The sequence below is a fragment of the Mustelus asterias genome, chromosome 5 (genome assembly GCF_964213995.1).
Source record: "Mustelus asterias chromosome 5, sMusAst1.hap1.1, whole genome shotgun sequence".
Classification (NCBI taxonomy): domain Eukaryota; kingdom Metazoa; phylum Chordata; class Chondrichthyes; order Carcharhiniformes; family Triakidae; genus Mustelus; species Mustelus asterias.
Window position 1 is genome coordinate 58,582,089 of NC_135805.1, and position 21,921 is coordinate 58,604,009.

The window sequence follows — 21,921 nt, forward strand, 5'->3', positions numbered from 1 at the left end:
CCTGTTTTGAGCAAGAGGTCAGTGAGAGCAGGCCCTCCACCCTGGAAGCCTTGGATGAACTTGTATCCGAGGTCACCATTTCAGATGTCAGAGCAGCTTTCTCGAAGGTCAACCCACGGAAAGCAACTCGCCTGGATGGGGTACCGGACGTGCACTCATATCCTGCGGGGATCAGCTGGTGGGGGTATCCGCAGACATCTTCAAACTCTCTTTACAACAATCTGAGGTTCCTGTCTGCTTCAAGAAGACGACCATTACCAAAGAAAAACCAAGCAGCGTGCCTTAATGGCTATCGTCTGGTGACTTTGACATCCATCATTAAGAAGTGCTTTGAAAGGTTAGTCATGGCACAGATCAATTCCAGCCTCCCGGACTGCCTGGATCCACTACAGTTTGCTTACCGCTGCAATAGGTCCACAGCAGATGCCATCTCCCTGGCCCTGCACTCAATCCTGGAACACCTAGATAACAAAGACACCTATGTCAGACTCCTATTTATTGACTACAGCTCAGCCTTCAACACCATTATTCCCACAAAACTCATCTCCAAATTCTGTAGCCTGGGCCTTGGCCCCTCCCTCTGCGACTGGATCCTGAACTTCCTAACCCACAGACCACAATCAGTAAGGATAGGCAACAACACTTCCTCCACAATCATCCTCAACAGTGGTCCCCTGCAAAGTTGTGTTCTCAGCCCCCTACTATACTGCTTATACACCTATGACTGTGTGGCCAAATTCCCCTCCAACTTGATTTTCAAGTTTGCTGACAACACCACCATAGCAGGTCAGATCTCAAACAATAAACAGACAAACTGCAGGAATGAGATAGAGAATCTGGTGAACTGGTGCGGCAACAATAATCTCTCCTTCAATGTCCACAAAAAGAAGGAGATTGTAATCGACTTCAGGAAGTGTAATGGAGAACATGCCCCTGTGTACATTAATGGGGTTGAAGTAGAAATGGTCGAGAGCTTCAAGTTCTTAGGTGTCCAGATCACCAACAACCTGTCCTGGTCCCCCCATGCCGACACTATAGTTAAGAAAGCCCACCAACGCCTCTACTTTCTCAGAAGACTAAGGAAATTTGGCATGTCAGCTACGACTCTCACTAACTTTTACAGATGCACCATAGAAAGCATTCTTTCTGGTTGTATCACAGTTTGGTATGGCTCCTGCTCTGCCCAAGACCGCAAGAAACTACAAAAGGTCATGAATGTAGCCCAATCCATCATGCAAACCAGCCTCCCATCCATTGACTCTGTCTACACTTTCCGCTGCCTCGGCAAGGCAGCCAGCATAATTAAGGACCCCACGCACCCTGGACATTCTCTCTCCCACCTTCTTCCATCGGGAAAAAGGTACAGAAGTCTGAGGGCATGCACCAACCGACTCAAGAACTGCTTCTTCCCTGCTGCCATCAGACTTTTGAATGGACCTATCTTACATTAAGTTGATCTTTCTCTACACCCTAGCTATGACTGCAACACTACATTCTGCACTCTCTCATTTCCTTCTCTATGAACGGTATGCTTTGTCTGTACAGCGGCAAGAAACAATACTTTTCACAGTATACTAATACACGTAACAAAAATAAATCAAATCAAAACTATCATAGAATACCTACAGTGCAGAAGGAGGCCATTTGGCCTATCGAGCCTGTACTGACAACAATCCCACCCAGGCCCTATCCCCGCAACTCTCACATATTTATCCGAATCTCCTTGACATCCCCCGAACACTAAGGAGAAATTTAGCATGGGCAATCAACTAACCTGTAGATTTTTGGACTGTGGGAGGAAACCCACACAAGCAGGGGAGAATGTGCAAACTCCACACAGATAGTCACCCAAACCGGGAATCGAACCCCGGGTCCCTGGCGCTGAGGCAGCAGTGCTAAGCACTGTGCCATCGTGCCGCCCTTGGCCATTCCAAAAATAAACCGTTTTGAGACCCGATGTCCCTAAAGTTTACAATCTCATAGAAAACTGCTGAAACAAATAGGATTTCATTCTCCAAACATGAGAATTTTTTTTTATTAATTTGACTAACCTCTTTATCTATTCATCCTGATTTTGCAGCATGCAATTTGTTATTTGTCATTTGTTCTCAAGTGCTACCAGCTGCCATGTGTTTAATCATCGATGCAATAATTGCAGTATTTGTAACTAATTGTGACTGACAATCAAAAATGCACTATGATGTTTCTGGCATAACTGATGTATTTCTGTCACCACAGAAAAGTTGGAAATTACGGCAGAAACCAGTTATTACCTTGATACTCTCTCTAATCAGTGATGAGCAAAATCATGTTTTGATTTTCTTTTCCTCCCCTTATTTTTAATTTAGTTTAATTTTCTTGCTCTCTCTCTGGTTTTCCCCAGCCCACACAGCATTGACTGCATACAACAGTCGACAGCTCCCATTCTTCTTGAGTTGTGAATACCGCTCTTAAGTTGGCCTCTAGATGGACGTGATATTGGTCAAGAGTAATTAAACTGCTGCTATTCCCTCCCGGGTTTGTTGTCCATGTGAATCCCTTATTTAAGGTCATGAAGACACTGTAGCTAATGTGGGCAGCACGGTGGCACAGTGGTTAGCACTGCTGCCTCGAAGCGCCAAGAAATTGGGTTCGATTCCCAGCTTGGGTCACTGTCTGTGTGGAGTTTGCACGTTCTCCCCATGTCTGCGTGGGCTTCCTCCAGGTGCTCCAGTTTCCTCCCACAGTCCAAAGATGTGTGGGTTAGGTGCATTAGAACATAGAACATAGAAAAACTGCAGCACAAACAGGCCCTTCGGCCCCACAAGTTGTGCCGAATGTATCCCTACCTTCTAGGCCTACCTATAACCCTCCATCCTATTAAGTCCCATGTACTCATCCAGGAGTCTCTTAAAAGTCCCTATTGAGTTCGCCTCCACACCACTGACGGCAGCCGATTCCACTCGCCCACCACCCTCTGTGTGAAAAACTTCCCCCTAACATTTCCCCTGTACCTACCCCCCAGCACCTTAAACCTGTGTCCTCTCGTAGCACCCATTTCCACCCTGGGAAAAAGCCTCTGAGAGTCCACCCGGTCTATGCCTCTCAACATCTTATATATCTCTATTAGATCTCCTCTCATCCTACGTCTCTCCCAAGGAGAAAAGACCGAGCTCCCTCAGCCTATCCTCATAAGGCATGCCACTCAATCCAGGCAACATCCTTGTAAATCTCCTCTGCACCCTTTCAATCATTTCCACATCATTGGGAATGATTGAATCATTGGCCATGCTAAATTGCCCCTTAGTGTCCCGGGATGCGTAGGTTAGAGGGATTAGAGGGGTAAATATGTGGGGTTACGGGAATAGGTCCTAGGTGGGATTGTTGTCGGTGCAGACTCAATGGGCCGAATGGCCTCCTGCTGCACTACAGAAATTCTGTGACTCTATGACTCTAAGATATATTTTAAAAATGTAGGAGGTTACAATGTTAAATCCGCATTCCTAAACGTTGTGATAATGTACACTTGTTCTTACGTTCTTTGTGGAATAGAGCTGTATGTTCTTATTCCAACTGTCACATTTGACCCTGAGTTGAAGTTATGACCACACACCTGAGCCATCACTAAAACCGTCAATCTCCACCTCCATAACATTGCCTGACTTTGACCCTATCTCAGCTCATCTGTTACTGAAACTCTCACTTGTAATTTTGTTACCTCTGGACTTGAATAGACCAAGGATTCTAAGGCCCCCCATCTTCAGCTGCTTCATTAATGACCTGCCTTCCATTATAAGTTCAGAAGTGGGGATGTTCACAGAGACTGCACAATGCTCAGCACCATTCATGACTCCTCAGATACTCAAGCAGTTCAATCCAAATGCAGCAAGACCTGGACAGTATCCAGACTGGGGCTTACAAATGGCAAGCAACATTTGCACTACACAATTACCATCTCCAACAAGAGAGGGTCTAACCATCACCGCTTGACATTCGAAAGCATTGCCGTTGCTGAATTCCCCACTATCAGCATCCTGGGGGCTTACCGTTGGCCAAAAACTGAGCTGGACCAGCCATATAAATACTGTGGCTACAAGAGCAGTTTGGAGGTTAGGAATCCTGCAGCGAGTAACCCACCTATTGGCCTATCCATCATCTACAAGTCACAAGTTAGTTGTTTGATGGAATACTCTCCACTTGCCTGAATGAGTGCAGCTGCAATAACACTGAAGAAACTCGACACCATCCAAGACAAAGCAAACTTTCAATCCCTTCATCACTGATGAATAGTGACAGCCATGTGTACCATCTACGGGATGCACTGTAGGAACTCACCAAGGCTACTTAGGCAGCACCTTCCAGTCCTATGACTGTTACCACCTAGAAGGACAAGGGCAACAGAAAGCTGGGAACACCACTACCTGGAGGTTTTGCGTCAAGTCAGTCACCATCCTGACTTGTAAATATGTCGCCATTTCTTCCCAATTTTGATGGGTCAAAAACCAAACAGCACTGTGGGTGTACCTACACCTCAGGGACTGCAGTGGTTCAAGGTGGCAGCTCACCACCACCTGACCATGGACAACTAGGGATGGGCAATAAATGCTGACCTAGCCAAGCAACGCGAACGTCCCACCTTCTACCCTTCATAAACCTGAGGTCATCCAAACTCTGCTGCCTGTTTCTTACCACACATCACATCCCATTGATCCCTCTGCTTGATTACTTAAACAGCCTCCTGATCAAGAAAAGTCCTGAGTTTAGAATTCTCATCCTGGTTTTCAAGACCCTCCATGGCCTCACCATTCTCTATACCTGTAATCTCTTCCAGTTCCACAGCCTTCTGAGATATCTGCGCTCATCTAATTCTGGTCTCGAATGCATCCCCGATTTTAATTCCTCCACCGTTAATCACTGTACCTTCAGCTGCCTAGACCCCAATCTCTGGAATTCCCTCCCTATATCTTTCGCTTTGCTATCTCTCTTCCTCTTTTAAGATGTTCCTTAAAGATGACCTAAAATCTCCTCATGTGTTTTGATGTTATGTTTTGTTCTATAATGCTCCTGTGAAGTACCTTGGCATATTTTATTATGTTAAAGGCACTTGTGTTTGTAACTTGTGTGGAAATGCCTTATCGAATACATTCCGAAAATTCAATCAGTCACCTCAAAACATTTATCAAACACTCCTTGACTTTAAACAAATTCAGTTTTCCAGAAACTGAAGTTAGACACAGATGTCTACAACGACTGCCTCCTTCCTTTCCTTCCTTCTTGACTAAAGGTGTAAAATTTTCAAATCCCACACCTCAATTTTCATTTTTGAGAAGGATTAAAAATTGTGATCAGACTTTGTCAAAGGTTTTGCTTTTCCAAAGGATGCTACTTGACCAACCTTACTGACCCTTCAAAGAAAAAAAAACAGAAAACGATCTGTGATGATTGTACAAAGATGGCAGCAGATGCAGTACAATGGGTCTTAAATTTCCTGTGCTAGAAAAGGGGAAATATTATAGCGCTTCCATTTCTTGTTTCATTCTAACCTGAACAGATTAGTAGCATATAGAACTTGAGTATTTACTCAATGAAACACTTGGAAAACAAAAACAGAAAATGCTGGAAAATCTCAGCAGGTCTGACAGCATCTGTGGAGCGAGAACAGAGCTAATTTTTCAAGACTGGATGACCCTTCATCAGAGCTGAAGACAACGAAAATAGGATGAGATTTATACTGGTAGGGTGAGGTGGGGGTTGTAACTGACAAAGCTGTCAGAGACAAAAAGACAAAGGGGATGTAAAATGTGATGATCATGGCTAAGAAGGGTGCTGATAGCGGCCATTAAGAGATCAGAATGTGTAAAATGGCAGAACAAAGGTAAGCAGAGTGTCAAAGGGCAACCTGAGACAAGTAACTGATGGCCCTAGTGGGGTGGGGGGGAAAACAAGATGGAAAGCGAGATTTTAAAAATGTGGACAAATGAAATGATGGTAATGAACATTAAAATGAAAATAAATAAGTAAGATAAAATAAATGTAAATGTTGTGGAAGTGAAGGGGAGAGTTCATGCTCTGAAGTTGCTGAACTCAACTCAATCTAAAGTCCAGAAGGTTGTAAAGTGCCTAATCAGAAGATGAGGTGCTGTTCTGCCAGTTTGCATTGGGCTTCACTGGAACATTGCAACAGGCCAAGGATGGACATGCAGACATTAGAGCAGGATGGTGTGTTGAAATACCAAGTGGCAGGAAGGTTTGGGTCCTGAAGGTCTTCTGCAAAGTGGTTATCCAGGCAACGGTTGGTTGCTCAAATGTAGATTATACAACATTGGGGGCAGAGAATGCAATGGATCAGATTAAAGGTGCTGCTTCACCTGAAAAGTGTGCTTGGGCCCTGGGATGGTGAGCAGGTAAGAGGTAAAGAGGTAGGTGTTGCACCTTCTAGATATCACGGACAGAAGGTGAGGTGTTGGGTGTGATGGAGGGAGGACCAGGGTATCCCAGAGGGAACGGTCCCTGCAGAATGCTGACAGGGGGAGTAGGTGTGTTTGGTGGTGGCATCATGCTGGAGTTGGCGGAAATGGTGGAGAATGATCCTTTGAATACAGTGGCTGGTGGGGTGAAAAGGGAGGACAAGGGGGGAGTCCTATCTTGATTCTGGAAGGGAGGGGATGGGGTGAGAGCAGTGGCGTGGGAGATGGGTCGGACACAGTTGAGAGCCCTGTCAACCACAGTGGGTGGGAAACCACAATTAAGGAAGAAGGAAGACATTTTGGAAGATGGCATGGTCGGAACAGATGTAATGCTGGCGAAGGAACTGAGGGAATAGGATGGTGTCCTTACAGGACGTGAGGTGTGAAGAGCTGTCGTCAAGCTTAGCTTAGAAAACATGTTGTATATGCACATTAAAACATATCAAACACATCAAAGCACCTGCATATGCACATCAAAAATGAGTATACCAGTTCTCATTTCAGCTAAACTTACCTTTATTCAACCTGATCGAGGCTTAATAAACAAACTGATATGCACATGCAAGATACTCAATGGGGGGACATTGAAACTTAAACTATAGCTCCTTACCAGATATCCAAAGAAGCCCGTCAGCCATACATCCTGCATGACAGGACAGTGATCTATCAAATGATTGAACGAAAGACCACTTGTTCTTCTTTGTACAGTATCTTTCCACAGTGGGCAAAACCTGCCGCAGTTCATTCCTCCCACCCACCGCATATAGGTATTCGTCCAAGGCTCCAAGTACAAAATGCTCACGGCAGTTTTTCATAGGAGCTATTTCTGTCCAAGTGTTACTGCGAGGATCATAACGACATGCAGTCCTCACTGCACAAGTACGACCTGTTGCGTGCTCTACCTCCCCACCTGCTACAAAAAGGAAGTCTCCCATGACAGCCACGCAATGATGACTTCTTCCCACAGGCATTGGGGACAGCTCGCTCCAGTTTGAAACCCTTGCTATGTGGACATTCTCCTGGTTCACTGGATTAAAATATCGCAGATCCCTCACTTTGCAAATCTCCCGCTTCTTACCACCTACAATGTAAAGTGTTTCTGACTGGAAGCGAGGTCGTGTCCTGATGGTTTGCCATATGGGCTGTGCATAGATGCTCTGGTGGTACTCCAAGGATTCAGTCACGAAAGCTGTGGCAGTTTCACTGGCCTGAACCAGAGGGTGAGACAGAGCCACAGCATGAAGTGTATCAACATCCATCAAACCGAAGCGTACATATTGTAAGAGCTCATCCATGTACTGATACCGACAACCATGTTCCAACCATCTGACTGCCAGCTGTCAAAATAGAACAGAGTAGCCCGGTTAGTCTTTTAAAGCAAGAACATATTGTAACATTTTCGTGAACAATCAACAAATAAAACACTTTAGACAATGGAAATTTAGAATTAGTGAACATTCCCAGCACTGAAACACATATGTAGGATACAGTGGTCCTATCTGGCAAGCAAAATATTGTTAATAGCTAATTTTGAAATTCCATTCCCCTCTTCATTCAATCTCTGACTATAAACTTGGGAATCTTTAAAAAAAAATCAGTAGTAATGCAGAGCAAGATCTTCTCAGTCTGAAGTTAAAGTCATAATTGCATTCAAGAACAATAATGGATTTAAATGGATCATATGACCAAATGCCACTGATCCTTTACTGCATTTATATTCTATTTAACTGGTGTGTAAATGCCTACTTATCAAACACAAGAATGCCAAAATAAATCAACATTTTTAAATATACTGCTGTAACTATGGGTCTTGGCTTCCTCGGAGTGGCAATCAGTGGCAGTAGATTACCATTCTGTACCGACTTACCTGTGCTTCAATTCTAAAGTGCCTGTCTCACCTGAACTTCTCGACTCAGATTGGGTGAGACTCAGGCAGTGAAGTACACCCTGGACTCCAGCAGCCAAGTGTAAAATGAGCGGAGCCCCTTTTTTAAAAAAATGCCATTAGCTGCCATAAAACAGGTGAATTTAAATGTTCCATTAAAAATGACAAGACAGGGATAAAGTAAGGTTCTAAAGTAATTGAATGGTATGTGAGGATTCAGACATTGGCCAGGGGAAGAGGGGAGAGAGGATAGTCCAAAATTGGTGGGGTGGTTGTAGGCCGATGGGGATTGGGGCTGGTCAGGTCAAGGGGGAGGGTTGGGGAATCCCATGACAGTAGCGAGTACTGTGGGAGATGGGGTGCTTTGTTGGGGGTGGGGGGTGTCCTATGCAGGGCTCGTTCTGAGTGTTTAAAATAGTTACGCTGAAGTTAGAAATGCTTTATTTTCTTCGAACTCTTTCACAATAACTACAGGCGCAAAACTGACAGAACTGTCCGAAGTTAGCGATTTAAATTGCATTGTGGGATTGTTCCCAACGCAGCCCAAATGTTCAGGGGAAGCTAGGCCTTCTGGACAATTGTCAGGTAAACACTTAGCTAGGAACGTCCCAGACGGATTTCCCAATGCTTCTCTGGGGTGTCCCCAAAATCCTCGCTGGAGCCAGGAATATACAGGCTTATATTCTCGCTGAGAATCAATGGAATACTTTTCTTAAAGAAGGCATTTTCTTTTGGGCTGGCAGCAGAAACAAATAGTTTTCCATCACGATGAAATACGTGCAACTGATGCAAAGCGTGTCCAATGCAATTCACCTTATCACATAGTGGTTGCTAACAAATAAAAAAACAATCACTTCAATGCTCCCTCAGCTCAATAATTGAATATGCCACAGTGTCACACTATGAAAATCCAAGCATAATCCCGGTTTGATACTCAATCCATTTGTCATTGTGGGCAGTGAGGATGCTGCAATTGGCCTCAGCACACTTGGACTGGAGGAGAATCCACAGGGTTAGCTTTCTTGGTTTTAATTACACCCATTAATGCAATGATAGCACTATTGCTTCTTAGCTCTATACAAGTAGATTCCGTCCTTGAACCCCCTATGTATCTGGTTGCCTTTCGGAGTCCTTTAACTGATTTAACAAGAGGCATTTACAATGGTGGGAGCTCTCGCTCAATATTAGAAATTGCCTGACCCTGGAAACTTCAGTGGGATCAACACTGATGTGATCAAAAGCCCGGCCTGTCATGTTTCCAACAGAAAATTCAGTGATGTGTGCATGTGCAAGAGAGGAAGAGAGGAGAAAGAGTGAGAGCAAAAAAGACAAAAGGCAAAAACCGTCAAATGCTACTAAACTCAATGCCAACCGTTGACTCACTAGCGGCACTCAACATCAGGCACCGGTAGATATTAATGCATCTTCCTGTGTATTTGAGCTTTAAAAATGTAGAAGATAAAAGGTAAGTACATAAATAATGTAGTATATATAACCCGATCAAAGGTTTAGTATTTACCATGCATTTAATGTTGGTCACATTTACTGCCTGTAATGACACATTTTCACCATCACATTTTTCTTGTCCAACTTTGTTGACTCAAAGTGAAACAGCACTAAATCAGATGTGAAGGGCTATTAAGAACTTACGGAGACAGCCAACCTTGAATGATTAATCAAGAGAACTTAATAAAATGAGTTGAACAAATCAAACCACTCGAAACATGTCTGAAAAGATTTGCAATGCCATTTTCTCTCCATAACTGAAATATCGCAAGCCAAAAGTAAAATGTGCAAGTCATAAAAATAGCATCTACAAGAAAACAAGCTAACATATCAAAAAGCACAATTTTCTATGTCCTCCATTAGAGGCATGGCCCTCCCTGAACCTTGAGACTTTAGTTCACAGGACTTCTCAGAGGTGTCACAGTCAGGGGGATACATTCGGCGAGGGCATCAGATAATGTAAATAGAAAGCAAATAAAATTTTTGTTTCAAAATATCAAAATAACAAAGCACACCTTCTGAACTTGACATAAATATATCGTAATTAAATATATATATATATTATGTAATTTGTCTTGGTGAAACAAACATTAATTATTTATTGTTCGATAGATTGTGGTCTAAAGTTTTACTAAGTTAGGATGACCCAAGAACCCTTTAAATAAATGGCACTTCGGTCCTGATTCCTGGATTCCCAACCCTATTCCTGGGGTTATCATTTTCAGGACTGTTCCTCCCCCCAGTAATCTATTCACTATACACTGTATAGAACCAATGAAAATCAATAGTGACAGTCAGATGTATAAAAAAAGGCTTTTGTAAAAAAAGTTTTAAAAAGGTTTTTAAACGTAATTTATTTATAGCTTTCCAATTTATTAAAAACTTTTTCCACCACTTATATTGGGCTGCAGTAATTCATTCAGATCATTTAAAGTTTTAGTAGCTAAAACCATAAGCACTTTAAATCTTGTGTAAATAAGCATTGTGAAATTAGCACCATTGATCAAAGACTCAAAGCTACTAATCAAGCAATATTCTCTCTGCGACTTAGGTGCTTCAACAGGCTAATAGAATTCTAGGCTCTCAGCCCTGGGCTGAGTGGTCAGACATCCATTAAAGTACTTAAGCACCAGAGTCCCACAACACCAAAGTGGACCTTTAAAACAACCCGCCTCCGTACCCAGCATCCCATGGTTGCCTCCAAACGTTTTGTTGTGTTGACTAACCTGACGCCAACCTGACCCAACTTTGCACTCATGCCCCATGAAAATCCTGTCCTGAGCTGGATGAGTGGGAATTTTCCTGACTCCCACTGCCTGCCTAGAGGATTAAAAATCCAGACAAGCATCTTTCTGATCTTTCATCCAATTTTCTCACCTTCTCTCATGAATGCTAATCCTAAGTTTATTTTTTACTGCCAGTGTGCTGGCTCATGGTTAAATGTCTGGAACCCCTGTCCCCTAAAACTGAATTGAACACGTTGCCACTTTTTTCTAGTGTCGCCAATCCTCCTGGATTATCCGAGTCTGCAAAAATTCAGGTTAACCTCCTGGACACTGTTACCAGCAACCTGGGATAGAAAACATGGGGAAATTCAAAAAAGATAATGCATTTCTTATCACGTGATAAAGCATCCAGTGATATGTATAACTCAAGTTGGAAACTTTACTTTGTTCCTATCTGCAACACCACGCTGTAGGCTACAAGAAGAATTTGAATTGATAAGGTGCTTTTCATGTCCACAGGATGTCCCAAAGCACAGCGAAGGAAGCATTTTTGAAGTTACTGTTGTAATCTAGGCAACCACAACAACACTAAACTCAATCAGCAATGGGTTTAATGGCTGGACAATCTGTCTTCATTACATTGGTTACAGGATTGGACAGGATATCAGGGAGCACTCTCATTACTTTGCTTGGTGCCCATGCCTAGCAGATCAGGCAGGGTCTTAATTTAAGGTCTTATCGACAGTGTGGCGCTTGCTCGATCAGTACTGACCTGAAGTATCTCCTAGGTTACGTGTTTAGGTCTCTGCAATGGGGCTAAAACCCATAACTTTGTGATTCAGAGACAAGAATGCTACAAGTTGAGTCAAGACTGAAAAACAGCTATGTTATCGTCCCTTACTTTATGGGATGCACATTTATATATTTAAGTTACTGTTTACGTGAAAGGTTTAAACTTAGTTCTTTACTAGCCAACTGCCCAAAATGGGAGAGGAGGGGAAACAACAAGGAGGTTGGCTCCAATTAGATAACTGATGTTCAATGGTGGGGTGAGGACAAAGAATGGTGTTGCATAGAACAGATACCTTTACACATGGGAGATGAGTTTTAGTCATCAAGGAAGAGACAGATCGGTTTTTAATTAGTAATGGGATGAAAGGTTCTGGGAGCATGCAAGAAAGTGGAGACAAGGTCTAAGATGAGATCAGTCATGACCATATTAAATGGCGAAGCAGCCTCAAGGGGCTGAATTATCTATTCCTACTCCTAGTTCTCATGTTCTAAGGCAGTGTACAGCGAGTAGCGGAGTTCTCTGATTGATTGATATGCAAGGGAGGGAGATATCCTGAGGTGATGTGTGCAAGTTCTGATCCCCATAATTATGCTAAGCGCACAGGGTATTGCTTGGTTAAGGAGGAATATGCTCCAGTTGCTTGGGTTCTGCTTGGTGCAGAGGGATGCCACTTGCAATTTGGGCGTTTTTCTTCCATATATTTCTCCTCAAATGGGGGCAAGATCTTGAGTACATAATGCAAAATGATTGCCCACTTGGAACAGGATGCAATCTGTGGTTGGGATTGTTGACAACAGCTCTACTCCTTGGGGATGGAAGGGATTCCAAGGAAAGAGAGGATGGCATACGTTGATGTTTAAACTCAGTGGTGGGGCATTTGTTTTTGGGTTGTTATTCTGATCCCAGAACATCTGCTCAGTAGGTGGGGATGAAAGATGTTCAGGACTGGCCCCAATAATGATGGGTTAATTTTCTCTTTTAAATTCAAGGTGATCTTACTGTCCTTTTGGCAATGGAAACTGTTTACTTCTACTTTGATTGTCACCAACTGATCTTTCATACCAAAATACTTATTTGTCTGAGACTCAGCTGATTTACAAAATGGCTACTCATCCTCTGGAAAAGCATTTTACCCAGCATGCTGTGGGATCTCCAGATTCCTTTCATTTTGGCCATCATGCAGCTGATGCACTGTTTCAAGCATCTTTGGGACAAAAGCATGTGTTCTTTCCATGCATTTTTTTACCTTAGCTGGGACTTTTTCTGTGTTTACAATGTTTTCTGAACATTAATGAGACTGAGTAAGTAACCACATCTTCAGACCTTTTCTGACGTTCCTGGAGTCATTCTCCAGGGAAAGAATTCATGCATTATCACTGGATGGACAATAAGGAATCACACCAATTTCACGAAAAAAGAGTTCAGATTAATTTATTGATGGCCACATAAATTAGTTTCAACGTCAGGAGATAACATCACCTAACTTATTAATTCAGTGTCATTTACAGGTGCAACACAATGAGCATATTGCAACCACACATTGTACTATGCTGAAGCTTTCTGTATTGTTTACTCTGTAAGTCTGCCTGTCCATGACTGGATCAAATTGCACATTCACTTCACGTAGAATCAACAACTTCGAGAGATCAAATCACACATTCCAGATACCATGTTGGGCGAATATTGTCCTTCCACTTTCTGGCAGTGGCATTTACTTTAATTGTACTGGATGGTGTCAACAAATGCAGCACACCAAGAGCATAATGACTTTAGTAAAGCGTTTGACAAAGTCCCTCATGGTAGGCTAGTGAAAAAAGTTGGATCCCATGGGATAAAGGGGGAGGTGACTAGATGGGTGGAGAACTGGCTTGGTCATAGAAGACAGAGGGTGGTAGTGGAAGGGTGGGGGGTGGGGGTGAGTTAATAGGTTGTAATGAACAAAGCATCGTAGCTGTGAGGGACAGCTCGGTGGATAGGATATTGGTATGTAGATAGGCTGGAAAATTGGGCGGGGATCCTGGATTCAGGATTCAATCCTGGACCGGGGAGCGGCGCGGGCTTGGAGGGCCGAAGGGCCTGTTCCTGTGCTGTATTGTTCTTTGTTCTTTGTAATCCCTGACTCACTGTGCGCATCACCACCAAAGATCTGCTAATTTAGTTAAAAGTCTTGCATTAGTTTACTGCCTTTGAAAGGCACCACAGCAACCTCATGGATCACACATCTGAAGGTTTTTTTTAAATCAGGGGATGTGGGCATCGCTGGCTGGGCCAGCATGTATTGTCCATCCCTAATTGTCCTTGCACTGAGTGGCTTGCTAGGCCATTTCAAAGGGCATTTAAAAATCAACCACATTGCTGTGGATCTGGAGTCACATGTAGGCCAAACCAAGTAAGGCTCCGCCAAAGCGTCTGACTTCTAGGTATTGCATCTCAAAGCATCATACATTAATTGCATAACTATTGAAATATCCAATTTACTATTAATAAATCAATCACAAAGTACAGATAGTAAAGGTTCTCAATAACGAGCAGGCAGAAAAATAAGCTATGATTTACTAACCAGCAAATACCACAAATCTATTCATCAAATAATTCCTTCACTGTTTACATCTGTCATTTTCCACCTTTGCTCAGAGAAGTGCACAGTCAAATCCAAATTTAATTTGGAACTTTTGAGTTAATTTACCTAGTTCAGTGTTAGTAAGTGCTCTGAACCCACCTTTACCTCCAGCTCCAGCCAAATTTGCCACGTTTCACCTTCATCAACTGCAAATGCAAATATAGCAAATACTGGAACAGATATTCCTGGCTGATGGGTTTGGCCAATTAATGGCCATGGGAATGGGAGCTGAGTCAGTCGAATGCAGATCACACTGACAGGCTTCAGGATGGTGACTAGTTCTTTAGAGGAATTGAATTTTTCTATTACTGGGTAGGACCACTCTGCCTCACTCAGCCTCTTCAGTGCCACTTTGAACTGCATCTTTTCACATTAGCGTCCCTCCATTGAACTGCTGAAGACCGTCCAAACCATTAAGTTACAAAAGCAAAGTAATGAGTGCCTAGACTATTGTAATTAATATGATTGGTGTGGGTGTGTTCATTAGTCTGCTCTTGCCCTCATGAAAATAACTGGCGTCAGAAAGGAGGTGGCAGACCAGCATGCAGGCTGTCGGTGCCATTTATTTTAGTCACCCACCTCTATTCTGGCCTAATCTGGCCAATGAAAATCCAGACCAAAGGGTGTTTTTAATCTTTACGCAGCTTTTTGCTTGAATTTTGCATTGGTCACCTTTGTTGGGAGAGCATGTCTTTGTCCTGTTAGCTTTTTGGGGAACTAATTAATGCAGAGAATTTGCTATTTTGTGCTGAGTTTAAAGTTCCACTGCATTTTTAATGAATTCCCTTCTTCTTTGACTGCCCCCCAACAATTGTAGCATTGAAGGATTATTTCTGTTATGCTTTGCCTTGCCGTTCTCGTCCTGTTCTGAGGTCTCTCTGCTCCTTTGATCACTCCTTGAACATGCATATTTAATATGCTTGCTGTTTAATTTTTCATGAATGTGTGTTTTTACAGAGTTTGAGATATAACATGGATTATTTATTTATTTATTAATGGCATCGAGCATTGCTGACATTTGTTGCCATCCAAATTAGTCTTTGAGAAGGTGGTGATGAGTCATATTTTTGAATTGCTGTACCAGGGTGCAGGTACAACCACAGTTCAATTAAGTAGGAAGATCCAGGTTTTGACCCATCAAAGCGAAGGAACATCATTAATATTCCAAGTCAAGATGATGAGTGACTTGGAGGGGAACTATCCAGTGATGGTGTTCTTATGTATCTTTTGACCTTGTCCCTCTATGTGATACATGTCATGGGTTAGGAAGATGCTATTGAAGGAGATTTGCTGAGATGTTGCAGCGTATCTTGTGGATGGTACACACTGCTCCCATTGTGTATTGGTGGTGGAGGGAGTGAATGTTAAAGGCAGTGAATGGGATGCCAATCAAGTGGGCTGCTTTGTCGTAGATGATTTTGAGCATCCAGTCCTGTTGGAGGTGCACTCATTCAAGCAATGGAGAGTTTTCCATTATACTCTTGACTGGTGCCTTTTTGATGACAACCAGGTTTCGGGAATGCAAGAGATGCGTTACTTGTAGAATTCCCAGTCTCTGACCTGCTCTTGCTGTCACAGTATTTAAATGGTTGGTCCAGTTAAATTCCTGGTACAGGAAAACTCCCACAATGTTGATGGTGGGAAATATCATGGGAATGCCATCAAGTGTCAAGGGGAGATGGTTAGATTCTCTATTTTTGAAGATGGCTATTACCACTTTCCAGTCCAAGCCTGAATTTTGTCTAGGTCTTGCTGCATGCAGGCATGGTCTGCTTTGGTATTTGAGGAATTGTGAATAATATTGAACACTGTGCAATCGTCAGCGAGTATCCCATATCTGACCTTATTTTGGAGGGAAAAATCATTGATGAAGCAACTGAAAATGGTTGGATCCAAGACTCTACCCTGAGGAACTCCTGCCATGACATCCTGGGGCTGAAATTATTGGCCTTCAACAAACACAAACTTCCTTTGTGTTCGGTATGACTCCAACCTGCAGAGAGTTCTCCCCTGATTCTCAGAGACTTTAATTTTGCTATAGTGCCCCTGATGCCGTATCTAATCAAATGTTTCCTTGATGTCAAGGGCACTCACTCTCACTTCTTGATTCTTTTCCATGTTTGGACCAAGACTGAAATGAAGTCAGAAGCAGAGTTGCCCTGGAGAAACCCAAACTGAGTATGCGTGGGCAGCTAATTGCTGTTTTAGTTCAGCTTGATGACACTCCATGACACCTTTACTGATGATTGACAGTAGACTGATGGAGTGGTAATTGGTCAGATTGGATATCATGCGGAGTGAATTGAATTGGCTGAAGACTTGGCAAATGTTACTGGGGACCTCAGGAGGAGGAAGCAGTAATGGCTTATCCGCTTGCCATTTGAAGATGATTGCAAATGCTTCAGCCTTGCATTTTTCACCATGCCTGGCTTCATCATTAAGGTTGTGGAGCCTCCTCCTCCTCCAGTTAGTTGCTTAATTGTCCAGCACCGTTCATGATTGAATGTGGCAGGGCCGCAGTGCTTTGATCTTATGCTTTGGTCGTGAGACTGCTTTGCTCCATCACAGGCTGTTTCACTGTTTAGTATGGATATAGTCCTGTGTTGTAGCTTCATCAGTTCAACATCACATTTTTGGGTATGTCCGCTCCTTCCATGCTCTCTTACACTTCTCATTGAACCAGGGTTGATGGCAATGACAGCGTGTGGGATATGCCAGCAATGAGGTTACAGATTATGACTGAACACAAGTCTGCTGCTGCTAATGGCTCGGTTTTGAGGTGTTAGATCTGTTCTGAATGTATTCCATTTGGCACGGTGGGAGTGCCACATAAGAAAATAGAGGGTATACACAGTGTAAAGTGGGACTTCCTCCCCACAAGTACTTTGCGGCAAACATTCCATACAACAACGTCATGAACAGAAGCATCTACAATAGTTAGATTGGTGAGAATGAAGTCCAGCAGGTTTTCCCTCTGGTTGGTTCCCTCACCACCCGCTGCAGGACAAATCTGGCAGATATTTCCTTCAGGATCTGGCCAGCTGGGTCTGTGGTGATGTTACTGAGCCACTTCTGGTGGTGAACTTTGAAGCCCCCCACCCAGAGTACAGTCTTTGCCCTCACCATCATCAGTGCTTCTTCCAAGTGGTGTTCAACATGGGGGAGGACTGTTTCATCAGCTAAGGGAGGGAAAGGCAGATGATGATCAGCAGGAGGTTTCCTTGGATTGCAATTTCTGTCCTGCTCCTGTATATAACAACAATTCCAAAGCAGATATTTCAAAACTGAGATGAAACACACAATTACATTTTTAAGGGTTTTATTTGGCTTAAACTATTAAGTACAAATCCTGATTATGTAACTTGAAATGTAATTTTGTTTTGCACTGCTAAGGATGACTGGTAGTGGCTGAGTCTTGAACTTGAGCACTGTGGCTGAAATTGTTCAACCAGATCATGGCTAATGACTATGGGTTGAGAGGCTGGTCAGTCAGGACAAAAGTGGGAAGTACCTCTTATGAAAAGGGCTTCAGTGATACAAAACCTGTAAACCCACTGTAGGAAATGAAGGAGATAAAGGAAAAAACTGAAAGGGTCATTTGATTATCTTTCACTTCATCTCAATCCTCCCTCCTCTCCAGCCCCCCACCATCATCCCCACCAGCTTTGATTATGAGACACGACATTGCTGCTTAAGTGAACCCCAAGTGTTCAAATGAACTGAGGCCACTGCTGAACGTTCCTCGGTGGTTATCATCTTCCCAGCACCCCGAGCTAGAATTTTTCAGCCTGTCGTGAATTATAAAATCAAGTTTTTATGCCCTCATACTCCTTTACCCATCTTTTTTATATTTTCCCCTATATTAAAAACACTGACTACCTGACAGGAGTAACTAGGTTGGTAAACAGTAAATTGTTGAAATGACCCTGAAGGTTTTCCTTGCATATCCTGAATTGACTGACAATCTCCTTTACAGAGGAAGCTAAACAGAAGTCGTAGCCAACTCCACAGCACTTCTGTTCAAAGGCTGTGAAGGTCACAGCCAAGCAAATGAACTTCCTCCTCAAGGCAGAAATAAATAAATCGCAAGGAAAGAAACTAAAATGCAATTTCTAGTGTTCAAGACACGAACTGTAAATGACAATGATTGACAGCTGAGCTATATCCATGCAATATCTGAGATAGCACGTTCTCATTTACCTCAGTGTAGCTAGCAAGCACATATTAAACATTCGTCTGATGCCCAAATTAACCTTCTCAGGAAACTGAAAGAGGCACAAACTATCATAATCAGCCTTTCATTATCACAGCAGCCTCTAGTTAAAGGGTCAGAATAATTGTGCCATCAGAGCAATGATTGTTTTCAATCAACAGACGGCTGGAATGACAGGTCTGTGATTGAATAGTTTGATGAAACTGCACTAGGCCTAATCAGGCCAGATGAAAGGGAGGCATGATTGGTGCAAATGAACATTCAAGGCTCTTCTCTTCATTTACAATCTGAAATTACACTTAAATTCTAGTTTTTTTTTGAGTATCTTAAAGGGGGTTGTTTGATTTGTTATGAGTTATGACAGCTGAGTGTTATAAAACATAGGATGGGGATATCAGATATTGCAACAACTACTGTAATGTTTACATAAATTCTTTAGAAGTTAAATTTTAACTCCACAAGGTCACAAAAATAAGGACTGACTTGTCTTCATAGCATTGTAACACTTTAAGAGAACTACCAAAGCAAAAATAATTATAGTAGCTAAGAATCAATTCAAGCTAACCAAAATGAAAGGCCTTTCAACATCTGATAGACTATACATTTTACAGCATAATTTGATTTTCAAAAACCTAGCCAATGACATACACAAAAAATTAAATAAGCTTTCTTTGCACTGAAGGTAAAGTTTCTTGTGTGGCAGTAAATTGTGATAATTCTGAACATTTAATCATAGCATTAAGAAAGAAAGAACTCTCATTTACATTGGATATCCCGAGATCATGAAAGGTGCAAAGTGCTCTGCAGCCAAATAAATAATGTTCAAATGAAGTCAAGTGCTTCAATGTACGAAATATGGCAACCAATTTGCACACAGCAAACTCTCACAAACAGCAATTGAATAAATAGCCAATTAAATTGTTTAATAATGTATGGTTAAGGGGTAGATATTGGTCAGGACACAGGGAGAATCCCCTTCCTCTTCTTTTAGATAAACATGGGATGACATTTTAATGTTTCATCTGAAAAAGTCTACCTCTGACAGTACAGAACTCCCTCAGTACTGCACTGGATTGTCAACAGAGATCATGTGCTCAAGTGGACCAGCAAGCCATGGCTAACACTTAATTAGTTTTATTTCTAATAGTTTTGTCACTTCCTTTTGCATTGCTTTCATAGGACACTAATATGATAATGATTTTCCTATAAAGCTTAGTGTTAAGCATTTCATATCAACCTTGTTAACAGCATTCAGTGTTCCCACATCAGCAATTTAAAATTTTCTTTTGCAACTTTATAACGTAGTAAATGCATTTCATAACAATAAAGATCTTGAATCTGTCCAAACCTTACAGGGGGGAAAAAAAAATCACAGTGCATATTCAGAAAGCTATTAAATATTCGCTTCTATATAGTAATTCATTCGATTGCAGCTCATGAATAAACACATTTTAAAATAGAATACAATTCATTGTTAATGCCTGTTCTGAGTCGCACTTCAAGAAGTTATCTCCATCCTCTAATTAATTATCTAGATAACATTCAACTCAAGAGTACCTTGCTAAATTACCTTGTCCGAAGTGCAATCATGCTGGCAAACCCCACAGAAAACAATGTACAGCAGTTTGACACTAGAAAATCATATTTAAAATTAACCTGGCTGAATCCATGGTAGAACAATGCCCATCTTCTGTGGTAAGTCTCGAATTGCAAAGAAAATGGTTAAAAACCTAGGGCATCATTTTCCAATGTGCTTTTACCTCCAAAATGCACAGTGCAGCTTGAGGATAAGAGACTAAGTTAGGAAATTGTTTTAAAGTAAAGTACAGAGTAGACAGAGTATATTAGGTAGGAAATAAAAAGGAAGAGAGATTGAATCAGAATGAGAGCAGGGTGCCGGAGAAGTCAGGGTGAAAACAATAGTTTGTTAATTTTACTTTCCAGAATTCAGACTAGAATAATCAGTTTACTCCTGCCATTTAAGGAGTTTTATTCATGTAATATTATCAGTTATTTTCCATGCCACAATGCAAGATGAAAAATTAAAAATGCTAGCTAGCTCAGGGAAACTGCAATCCCCTGGTGCTAATGGTAGCATATGGGTTAACACTACTTAATATTTACTGAGTTAAAAAAAATCTAAATGAATTTCTTAATATATTAATAGGCAGAAGTTCATCTGCGTATGTAGAACACATCCCAACCTGAAGACTGGTTTGAAGTTAGACCTCAGGACTCATTAACATTTTATGCACACAAGCCTGGGCGGAAGATATGTCCCAGGAAGGACAACGGGTGTCAGTCATCAATGACTGTGGAGTCAGTGAGAATTCTGGCTCCTGCCCCTCCTGGGATCATATTAAAATGGAATTTCAAAAACATTCTTTTGGTTGGCAATCACAGTGCCTATTGAAGAATTCTGCAAGTGCCTCCTCTGTTCATCATAGATAAACTTCCACATGCTAAGTCTTTAAATAGCCATTGGGTCTTAATTAATATATGCAAGGGGCTCAACATTTTTTCTTTTTATTTGTTCTTGGTGTGTGAGCATCACAGTCAAGGCTAGCTTTTACTGTCTATCCTATTTGCCTTCGAGTTGATGGTGGTGAGCTGCCTTCCTGAACTGCTGCAGTCCATGCTGCAGATTGGTGGCATGGTGGACAGTGAGGAAGGTTATCTCCAATTGCAGCAGGATCTTGATCAATTGGGCCAGTGGGCTGACAAATGAATGGCAGATGGAGTTTAATTTAGACAAATGCGAGGTGATGCATTTTGGTAGATTGAACCAGGGCAGGACTTACTCAGTTAATGGTAGGGTGTTTGGGAGAGTTATAGAACAAAGAGATCTAGGGGTACATGTTCATAGCTCCTTGAAAGTGGAGTCACAGGTGGACAGAGTGGTGAAGAAGGCATTCGGCATGCTTGGTTTCATCGGTCAGAACATTGAACACAGGAGTTGGGATGTCTTGTTGAAGTTGTACAAGAAATTGGTAAGGCTACACTTGGAATACTGTGTGCAATTCTGGTCACCCTATTATAGAAAGGATATTATTAAACTAAAAAGAGTGCAGAAAAGATTTACTAGGATGCTAGCAGGACTTGATGGATTGAGTTATAAGGAGAGGCTGAATAGACTGGGACTTTTTTCTCTGGCGCGTAGGAGGCTGAGGGGTGACCCTTATAGAGGTCTATAAATAATGAGGGGCATAGACAAGGTAGATAGTCAATATCT

The 21,921-nt window shown here is 42.2% G+C and overlaps 1 protein-coding gene across 5 annotated transcripts in view; it reads right to left on the reverse strand.

Moving 5' to 3' along the window:
- klhl32 (kelch-like family member 32) overlaps positions 1 to 21,921 on the reverse strand; it is a 261,784-nt gene that overhangs the window by 41,157 nt on the left and 198,706 nt on the right. For all 5 annotated transcript variants that reach the window (XM_078212640.1, XM_078212639.1, XM_078212638.1 and 2 more), the window contains one exon: positions 7,057 to 7,783. In XM_078212640.1, coding sequence (XP_078068766.1) covers positions 7,057 to 7,783 — 727 coding nt within the window. The remainder of the gene's footprint in view (positions 1 to 7,056; positions 7,784 to 21,921) is intronic.